The 10,927-nt window shown below is 43.4% G+C and overlaps 1 protein-coding gene across 2 annotated transcripts; it reads right to left on the bottom strand.

The window, feature by feature from the left end:
- Positions 1-603: 603 nt before the first annotated feature.
- On the bottom strand, positions 604-9,535 carry Zfp90 (ZFP90 zinc finger protein). Of its 2 annotated transcripts, XM_055621485.1 has the most exons (5): positions 9,459-9,535; positions 9,175-9,241; positions 7,353-7,479; positions 6,928-7,023; positions 604-2,418 (listed from the first exon to the last, which is right to left on the bottom strand). In XM_055621485.1, the coding sequence occupies exons 2-5, from the start codon at positions 9,205-9,207 to the stop codon at positions 779-781; spliced, it is 1,896 nt and encodes a 631-aa protein (XP_055477460.1). In that variant the 5' UTR covers positions 9,208-9,241; positions 9,459-9,535; the 3' UTR covers positions 604-778. The 2 variants fall into 2 exon arrangements, with proteins under 2 accessions (XP_055477460.1, XP_055477459.1); XM_055621484.1 differs by lacking the exon at positions 9,459-9,535 and having other exon boundaries at positions 9,175-9,448.
- Between the last annotated feature and the right edge of the window lie 1,392 nt (positions 9,536-10,927).

Raw genomic sequence — 10,927 nt, 5'->3', positions numbered from 1 at the left:
TCCAACTATTTTCAGTTTCTGCTAATCTTTTGCTTTGTAAGCTTTCAATAAATGGCCTTACATTTCTGACTAATTTGCATATTGTTGTCTTTAGGCTCTCCAAAATTTCCAATCCATGAAGTTCACAAAATATCTGGGTATCTATTGTAAAATTTACTTTAAAGCCCTCTGAATTCCAAAATACCCTTTCCATGGCAATGGTATGAGGCCAAAGACTCAGGAAAATGAGCTTTTCCCATTCAGTTTTGCTATTACAAGTTATAGCCTACTGTGCAACCAACTTCAGCTTTTAGTTTTCCCCATCTGTACAGAAGTGGTTGATCTAGCTGTTCTAATTCTTTGAGTGGTGATTTCTTGGAAACAAACTGATTTCCATGGTTTCAAGTTTCATGCAAGAGTTTCAGTCAAATGAAACTAATGTTTAAAATGAGTTTTGGCCATACTATGTGTTTTCTCTCTTTCTTTTAAGGTTGTAAACAATAGGATTTACATAACAAGCTGTCAAAACTTGACTTTCCACACACATATTCAAAAGGTTTAGTGATGTCACACAATGTCTAAATGGCTATGTATGTTGTATATAGTCTTGGAAAAAGCCTGTAATCAGATAAGAAAAGAATGGCTTTTATTTTTTTTTTAAATATGCCTAGTGGCACAGTTTTCTCCATACACAACATACGAACATACAATTACATTCTCAAACTTTCACATTTCTCAGATATGGGGTTGGAGCAGTATTTAGACGAAGTTTCCTACCCATTCCATAATTTTAGGTTTCCTACAGTTTATTTCGTGTATGAATTCTCTGGTGTTTAGTAAGAGCTGAGCTCCTACTGAAGTTTTTCCCACATTCCTTACAAGCATAGGGTTTTTCTCCAGTATGAATCCTCTGATGATCATGCAGGTTGGTTTTCTTTCTAAAGGCACGCCCACATTCATTACATTCATAGGGTTTCTCTCCCGTATGAGTTCTTTCATGCTGAATAAGGGATGAACTTTGACTGAAGGCTTTCCCACAGTCAATACATTCATATGGTTTCTCTCCAGTGTGGGTTCTCTCATGTTGGGTAAGCGAGGAGCGTCGACTGAAGGCTTCTCCACACTCATTACATTCATATGGTTTTTCTCCAGTATGAATTCTGTGATGTTCTATAAAACTTGTACTCCTTTTAAAGGCTTTTCCACATACGTTACATTGATAGGGCTTCTCTCCAGGATGAGACACAGACTGCTGACTAAGGGCCTGCTCAGAGTCATAGGAATTCTCTCCAGCATGGAGCCTCTGATGGTCAGTGAAGTCTGTAATGTGACTGAAGTCTTTCCCACAGTCATTACAATGGTACAATTTTACCTCAGTAAGTGCACTTTCACCTTGAATAAGAGATGTGTTGGGCTCAAAAGCCAAGCTGAAGCTACTACTCTGGTAAGGTTTGCCTCTTTTATGAATCCTCATATGTTTATAAAGGGATGGGCTCTGACCGAAAGCCCTCCCACAGATACTACATTCAAAAGGCTTCTCTCCGGTATGAGTCCTCTCGTGCTGAACAAGGGAAGAACACCGACTAAAGGCTTTCCCACATTCCTTACACTGGAAGGGCTTCTCGCCACTGTGTGTGACCTCGTGTTGGGTGAGGGATGTGCCGTGCCTGAACGACCTCCCACAGATGCTACATCGATAGGGCTTTTCTCCAGTGTGAATTCGCTGGTGTTGAACAAGAGAAGAACTGCGCTGGAAGGCTTTCCCGCAGAGACTACACTGGTAGGGTTTCTCTCCTGTATGTGCATTTTCATGCTGACCTAGGGACGAGCTGTGCCTAAAGGCCTTTCCACACACATTGCACTCAAAGGGTTTTTCCCCGGTGTGAATTCGCTGGTGTTCAGTAAGCTGTGTTTTCCAGAGGAAGGTTTTCCCACAATCAGTACATTCATGATGTTTCCTTCCAGAATAAACTCCTTGCTCTGTGCCATTGGGATAAGCATCGTCTTTATGGATTTTCTCATGTTTGTTAAGTGATGATCTGTGAATAAATGATTTCCTACATTTATCACATTTATAAGGCTTCTTTTTTGCAAGGACACTATTCCGAGTAACTAATTCTGAATTATGTTCCAAATTGTTTCCAAGTGTTTCACATTCACTGGGCCTTACACTTGAAAGAATTTCCAGTTGTGAAACCAAGTGTGTGCTCAATCTAGAGTCTTCACCAAATTTATTCTGCTCGATTTTTTTCTCTAGAGTGGTTACTTTCTTCTGGGAAGATGCCTCCGGCCCCAGATGTCTCCTCCAACTCTCCTGGTGCCTCTGGATGCTGACATCCCAGACAGCCCCTAATGTGGCATGTGAGAAAACATTTGTACTGTGGGAAACTTCAGATATGCTCTGCTGAAGACTCGATTTGTCAGGCCTGCTCTTCCAGTCTAAAAGAGATATAAAGTGCAAAAGTTCCCATATTCTTTCCAGTTCAAACCAAATGCTACATAGGGTTGAGAGAATGAGATATAAATCATGCATGGCTATAGTTTTAAATCAGTCATTTAGTCTGTGTAGAAGCCTTAAACTGCAGGAAAGAAAGGGTGAGGTGCCAGCGACTATTACTAATCCAGGGTATCTATCACATCCGGAGAATGAGGAGAGCCCACGTGACTGAGGTAAGTAAAGGAGCCTAAGTGTGTGAGGCACAGATACAAGCAGAATAGAACCATTCTCTATCTTGCAGGATTCCATGTTTCCTATACAGTTTATGGGACATAACAAAGGTCTACCTTTTTGATATACCAACTTCATAACTTCTTTATATCTGATTTTATGATTTTTTTTTTTTTTTACAGTCACCTATTAGACAGCAGGCTTCTAAATACTGCAGAGAATATTCAGCTAAGGATCTTCTGAAGAGATTTTTTTTTTTACATGCTCGGGAGCCCCCACACTATACTAAAAACTGAGAAAAACGTTTCAGAAAGCAAATTATTCTAGTTGCTCTTACAACTAGAAGTAGCATCAGTCACCTGAGCTCTGATTCTATACCATTTATCTCTTTTATATGTTTGTTTTGAATGTGTGATGTATGTATGTATGTAATCTTAAAATAATATTTATTGCCAAGCAAGCCTTTAACTCCAGTACTTTAGAAGCAGAGGCAAGAGGATCTTTGTGAGTTTGAGGCCAGCCTGGTCCACATGGAAAGTTCCAATAAACTTGCATTTATTGTCTCGAATTTATTCTCTCTCCCTCCCCCTACTCTTGTTTGTGTGTTTGTGTACATGCATATGTGCATGCAAGCACCGGAACACATGTTTAGGGGTCAGACAAAAAGTTGAAGGAATAAATTCTCTCCTTCCACCATGTGGGGCTCAGAGACCACACTCAGGCCATCAAACCTGGCAGAAAGTGTCTTACCTGCTGAGCCATCACTGGCCCATTTAGTTTTTGAGACAGGCATCTCATGGGACCTGGGAGCTCACCGATTCAGCCAGACTGGCCAGCTGATGAACTCCAGGAATCTGTCTGTTTCTCCCTTCCCGCCTCCGACCAGGGCTGGTGTTACAGAGGTCTGGCTTTTTCGTAGGTGTTGGGGATCTAAACTGAGGCTCTCATGTTCGAAAATAGGCACTTTAATAACCGAACCATTTACCCAGCCCCTAATCACCTCTGTCTGTCTGTCTCTCTTTAAATTGCTGTTTAAAAAAACGTTTTAAAGATTTATTTTATGTGTATGAGCATTTGGTCTACATGTATGTAATATGTGCATTGTGGGTGCCTGGTGACCGCTGAGGTCAGAGGAGGGTATCAGATTTCCTATAGCTAGAGTTACAGACAGTTGTGAGCCATCATGTAAGTGCTGGGAATTGAACCTGGGTCCTCTGCAAGAGAAAATGCTCTAACTGCTAAGCTACCTCCCTATCTTGCCAAACACCTCTCTTGACTAAGGATTTATTTCAGTCAACAGTTGTATCCCTCGGTCTGGTTTTACCATAGAATACTAACAGTAAATAACATAAAATTTTAAGATTTAAGAATGGTAACTTTCAGGGCTGAGGAGTAGGCTTGGTGTCTGAGAGCACTCATGGCTCTTGCAGAGTACCAGGTTTGTGTCCCAGAGCCCACATGGAAACTCACAGCCATCTGTAACTCCAGTCCCAGAGACTCCACTGCCCTCCTCTGAGCTCTGTGGGCATCAGCCACGCGCATGGTGCACATGCACACATGCGGGCGAAACACTCATATTCGTAATAAAATACACCTTAGAGGAATGATCACCTTTAAAGGCTAAGGGAAATACAGGCTTATGCCTATAATCCCAGTACTTAGGAAACTGAGGCAGAACAGGTCATGAGCTTGAAGCCAGTCTGTACACGTAGGGGGATGCTCTCTCAAAAACAAAACAAAAATACTGGCGCGGTGAAGGGTTTGGGCTGGAAGGGTGAATGCACTTGTCAATACCAACAGGACTGTACGTGTAAGTGCACATTTTAGTGTATGCAACATTCACTTAAAAAAAAAACTATAGGGCTGGCAATAGAACAAGCTAGGAGAAGGCTTGTCTAGCATACACAAGGTCTTGGCTTTGACCCCTGTTCCATCAAATAAACTGTGATGGTGCATCCTGCACTCCCAAAACTCAGGTGTAGAGGCAGAAGGATCAGAAATCCAAGTCATGGAAGAAACAACTTGGGCAGGAAAGGTGGCTCAGGGGTTAAGATGATTTGTTATTCAATCGAGAGCACATGAATTTGGATCCCATCACTGACACAATAAAATCTGAGCTCCAAGGGATGCAATGCCTGTTCTGTCCTTCACACACTCACGAGCACGTTCATGCATGTGCATGTACATGCTCGTGCGCGCGTGCGCGCGCGCGCGCGCACACACACACACAAAATAGATCTTATAAACTCAAACAACCAAATTATCAAACGCTTCCCTTTAAACCCAACCCCAAACAAACAACAAACAAGCAAGCAACAACGCTATAAAAATAAACTGAGCTAGAGAGGTGGCTCAGCAGTTCAGGGCACTGGCTTGATTCACAGGTTTGGACACAGGTTTGATTCACAGCACTGACCTGGAGGCTCACAACTATTAATTCCAGTCCCAGGGGATCCAACATCCTCTTCTGGTCTTTGTGGGTTGCACATATGTGGTGTACATACAGACATGCAAGCAAAGTACCCATATACATAAAAGAAGTGAGCAGAGCTTGTGGGCTGGTTCAGTGTTCAAGGGCATGTATTGCTCTTACCAGGGCTGAGCTTTTCAGTTCCGAGCACACCCACCCTGGGTAGCTAACAACTGACTGTAACTCTAACCCCAGGGGATCCAATGTCCTGTCCTGGCTTTGGTGGGCACTGCAACATGCACACATCCTACCTACTCTTGCATACATATAATTAAAAATAAAATAAAGCTCTTAAAAAGACTTCTGAGAATAATAAACATGGCCCGAGATTTAAAGAATAGTTAATAGGTTAATTAATTAAAAACTGAACTCTGTGCTTGGAATATAGTTCAGTGATACGCTTTTTTTTTTTTTTTTTTTAAAGAAGTTGTACAAAGCCCTGGATTTTATTCTCAGAATTTCAAAGGAAAAAAAAAAAAAAAGAACACTGAGCTCTAATTAATGATATATGTACTTATGATTCCAATTTCTTTAAAAATGCATTAAAAATATAATTCTTTCTTTTTTTGATTTTTTTGAGTTTCTCTGTGTAGCCTTGGCTGTCCTGAGCTCGCTCTGTAGACCAGGCTGACCTCAAACTCATGGATATCTGCCTGTCTCTGCCTCCCAAGTGCTGGGATTAAGGACATGAGCCATGGACAGATGAAGCGATATGCGGTAAAGCAAGTGCCACACTACCAACAATGTGATCATATAGGTGGCAGATTTATGCTAATTACTATACAATTTTTCCATTTTTCCATATATTTGAAAATTTTGTAATAAAATGTTGGGAGAGAGAACAACAATTAAAGAAGTACAATTCCCCAATTTCTAATCTTGCAACAAGAATCAGCCCTAACCTCACAGTGGCATTCATACATGGTGGTACACATCCATAACCTCGGCACTCAGGAGATGGAGGGTAGCAAGTCTGAGGCCAGTCTGAGCCACACGAACACTCCCTCATAAGCAAAAACAAGACGCGAAACTCCTAAGGGCAGAGAATGCTTTGTATTCTTTTTAGATTTCCTCTCAATGGGACATTTAATAAAGGTTTAGGGTTTTTGTTGTTGTTGTTTTGTTTTTTGTTTTCTTTAGTAAAAGCCTAAACCAGGCCTTTTCCCAAATGGTGTGCACTAAGTGTACATTTATTTAGGAAGGTATGCTTACCAAACACAATGTACTAAGATTAGAAGGGAGTTTCATCACAAACTGAGCTCTCTGTGAGTTAAGAGTGGAAGCATGCTCTCTGGCTTCTGAACACCTTGTGTTTTCAAAACTCCAACAGGCTCCTTTCTGAATAGTGAAGGCAGTGCTGAGTCCTAAGAAACGTATGCTTAGAACAGTGTTGAGAGGCCGACCAAGATTCAACTTACGCTAACCTCTTTCTGGTTTTTGGCTTCGCTTCCTTTTAAGACAATGTCTCACTACGTAGACATGGCTCGGAACTCACAGAGGTCCACCTACCTCTGCCTTCTGGATACCGGCATTAAGGATATGGTCACGCTAACTTCTCTTTTAAGACAGTATAAAGCTGGGTGCGGTGGCACATGTCTGTAATTCCAGCACTTGGATATCTTTCCCTCTATCCAATACTTACACTAGCAGAATACCTGGCTGGATAAGGGACATGCAGACTGTCACCCAGAAATGGCTTCAGCGTCCTTTGCAGGTCCAACAGCTCCCATGCTTCCTGTTAGATGTACTTTTCCATAAGTGGAGCCATTGTCTACGCTGATTTCCATGAGCAGAATTCTTACTCATTTACCTGGACAGAAAGGTCTTTGAAGTTCTCTCTCTGATATCCATGGCTCTTCTCCTTGCTCCAATTTGAAGATCACCTCTGGCTTGGACACTTGATACCCTGCTCATGGGTAAATATACAAGATTTAGGTGTTTGAGCAAGTAGACAAAGGCCCCTCCTATAAGTCAGTACTAGTCCTTGATCCTCAGGAACTCTGAAGAAAAGAAAAGGTGCAACTTAAGAAGTCACACTAGCAAAGTTCCCTTTTTTAGTTCTATAAAATAAGGATCTGTCAGGCTTAGAGCCCTGGAAAGCTGGCTCCCCAAAACTCAGGCACCAGGCCCTGGACTTCCATCTCAGTTACCTTGGCTTTGAGCACCAGACCCTAGCAACCGAGTAAGGAAAATTCAGCAACATGAGGGACACTGAGGGAAGTGTTCCCTTCTTACCAAGAGAAACCAGGTGGCTGTAATTCTCCAGCATCACATCCCTGTATAAGCTCCTCTGGGCAGCGTTCACGTGGTACCACTCCTCCTGGGTGAAGTCCACAGCCACATCTTTGAATGTCACTGACTCCTGTAGGAACACAGTCCTGCTCAAGTAGGGGTCAATACCACAAATGCTGCTCTTGAACTGCTTGGAACAGACTTTGGGATCATGTGTCTACTGCTCAAAGGGGCAATGTTTGCTCTTATATGCTAATTTTGAAGCATCCAGTTTGTCTGACAGGAAAGTCAATGTTGTTTCCCAGGTGTGACTTTTCTAGGTCTCGTTAGGCCGTGTCCAGTTTATGAAGTGATGGTAACCAGGGTTTCACGCTTGCTAAGCAAACACTCTACCAACTGAGCTATACTTTTGGACCCTTTAAACTGATTTTAAAAGACACTAATAATATTATAAAATATTAATATTTTTATCTAGATCGAACTTGATTATATGGCACATGTAGCAACTACCATTTGTAGTTAATTGTTAATCTCAAAATTACTTTGTTCTGTTATGTGTCTCTGTGTGGGTATTGTGCGAAACCTTTTTTTCCTCATAAAAGCGGTTAGCCCAGTATTATATTCCCTAAACCTTCCCCTTTGCAACAATTAGCCAATCTTGTCAGATTATAAAATCAAGCTTCAATCAATGGGATGAGCTGCAGTCACCAGCTGTGTGAGGAATAAAAGACGCCATCCTGGCAAACCGTTCTTGTTAGCTCGGTTTAGGTTCAGGTGAACCATTTTTACAAAAAATACATTGCTGTGCCAGGCTTCTTTCACTTTGTGTGATCCTCTGTGTGTTCCTCAGTTTCTTGAGCTCAGATTTTTCTCTGTTTCTAACAATATGTTCACATGAAAGCAGGTGCCCAGGTAAGCCAGAGACATCAGGTCCTCTTGGACCTGGATTACAAAGTGGCTGTGAGCTGCCTGTCATGCATATTAGGAACTGAATTCCTCACAATATATGCTCTTAACTCGTGAGCCATCTCTCCAGACCATCATTATTTTCCCGGAGGTACTAGGAATTGAACCTAGGACCTCCCACTGATCAACTACTGAGTTATATTCCCAGTTTTTACCCTTAATTCTAAAGAGAGTGTGAGTTATGTTTTCGTCAATGCAAATCAATGGATAACCTCAGAGCTTACATCCAGAAAATGTGCCCTTTGCCACAAGAATAAAATGAGTTAACAAATCTGCCTCTTATTAACCTGAAAGCTGACAGTATGCACTACTATATATCTGTTAAGGAAAAACGAGGTGAAGGGGCAAGAAAAACTTGGAGCTAGTCGGTCCAGATTTGGCTGTAATGGTGGTCTCAGACTCAGCTCCCAACCTTCACTGGCTACAAAGAGCCTCTAACCAGGCCTCTTCTGCCCCCTGTCTCTTTACAGCCTCAGGATGAGAAACAGGGGCTTCTTGCTTCACTTTCTATCTTGGCACCTCACTCTCCATTCCTCGCTAAAGAGTTCAAAAAACAAAACAAAAAAACAACAACAAAAAACCTCCGCACACAGCAATAATGACTCAGTGCTGACAATCCCAATACATTTAATTCTTCTCACAAAATCGCACTTCCCTGTTCTCCTCTAGGTACCAGACAGCTCCATGCTTTCAGGAACCCCTCTCCTCCCAGGTCTGGGCACTTTGGGAGGGGTTTTCGCTAGACAAGAAGACTCAAAGCGATCAAAACTAAGAATATTCATAACAATAACTGTCCCGTACTCGCTCCCGGGGCCTCGACAGGTGGGGTGCTCCGGGCAGTAGGGAAGGCTTGGCTCACCTGGGGCGTGGCCGTCGGAGGCCTCGGGGCCATTCCTGCCTCAGTGTGTGCTGGCTACAGTCCAGGGCTGAGGGGGGAGGACAGGATCCACTCACTCGGCTATCCCGCGGCCCCACCCCTCCAGCCCCGCAGGCACTACAGCCAAAACGGTGGGGAGGAGCCGGCCTGCGCCTGCTGCTCCCCCAAAGGCCAAATGAAAGGCCCCGCCGCCTCGGGACAATCCCTCCGACCACGCCCAGCCCGCCCGCAGGATGGTGGGCGAGGCCGGGAGGACAGCCTCCTACCCACGGCACTCGGAATCGCTGCCTCCCGGGCTTCGGAGTCCGCGACCTCGGCTCAGCCCCTCTAGCGCCCGCTGCAGTCTCTTTTCTCGGCGGTGCTGTCCTGTGTAGAGGACCAGTTTCGCAAGCTGGCCTCTGCCACAGCAGGGTCGCACAATGGCCACAGCGGAGGGCGCAAAGCCACAAGGGCGCCTGCGCACACGGAGTCTCGCGCCTGCCCACCCTCGGCCCAGGAACTACAATTCCCAGCTATCCTCGCGCGCCCGCCCTGCAGAGGCGCCCTGCCCGCTAGTGGGTGCTGTATTAAGAACACAAGAAGGTGGGCAGCTTAGATTCAAGGTTTTTGTTTGGTGTGTGTGTTTTCTGGAGCTGTTAGAAAGGTTCAAAGTTTTTGTCTGGTGTGCGTGTGTGTGTGTATTTTCTGGAGCTGCCCCCAGCTCATCCTACTTCTCTTCTTCCTCCTCCTTTTTAAATTTTTTTAAAATAAAAAAAAAAAATTTTTTTTTTCAAGACAGGGTTTCTCTGTGAATCCCTGGATGTCCTGGATCTCACCCCGTAGACCAGGCTGGCCTCAAACTCAGAGATCCGCCTGCCTCTGCTTCCCAAGTGCTGGGACTAAAGGCGTGCACCCATGACCCTTCTTCAAATATCGTGGTTGAGATAGAATTTGTAGACCATAATAGCATAAAGCTGAACTCTCGCTGTAAGGCACGTACCTATATCCAATCCGCCAGCACTCAAGTGGCTCGAGGATCCGGAGTTCAGTGTCAGCCTCAACTCTGGTTCAAGACCAGCCCGGGCTACAAAGAGATTTGGTCTTACAAGACAAAAGAAGAAATAAATAATGCTTGAATGAGTGGATAGCATGCACAGTTCCACATATTTTAGTACATGCAGAGAGTTGTGAAATCATCACTCTGGTTTCTTCTTTAAACATTTTCTTCAGCCACAAAAGAAAAATCACACACATTCTTTAGTCCCACCCCACCTCCTCTCAATCCTGGCCAACCACTGACCAAGAAATCTGCCTCTTCTGGACATTTCATATGAACAGAATCAGGTATTATGAAGTTTCAGGATTGGCTTCTTTCAGTTACCATACCAAAGTTCAGTCGCTATATAGCAATCCGTATTTCATTCTTTTTTTTTTTTAGATGCTGAATGGGAGATTTGAGCATACCATATTCATTCATCAGTTGGTGGCATTTGAATTGTTTACATTGTGGGTTCTTATTTTTTTAATCTTCAGAGCAACATTGCTGTGGATATGTGTGCCACATACTTTTATGAGGATGCTGTTTCTTTAATCTTGGGTAGATACTGCGAAGAATTATGGATATTTGACAACAGGTATGTGGGTGTGGAGAAAGTATAAACAACAACAAACCCCTTTGGAACTATGTAGATATTTCCACACTAAACAACAGTACCAGATACATAACCACAAACCACAAGTTCAATAAATCCTAGAT

This window comes from Psammomys obesus, unplaced genomic scaffold (genome assembly GCF_907164565.1).
Source record: "Psammomys obesus unplaced genomic scaffold, mPsaObe1.curated_primary_1811, whole genome shotgun sequence".
Taxonomy (NCBI): domain Eukaryota; kingdom Metazoa; phylum Chordata; class Mammalia; order Rodentia; family Muridae; genus Psammomys; species Psammomys obesus.
Note: the sequence above shows the minus strand (reverse complement) of the source record. Positions and strands in the feature narration are given on the sequence as shown.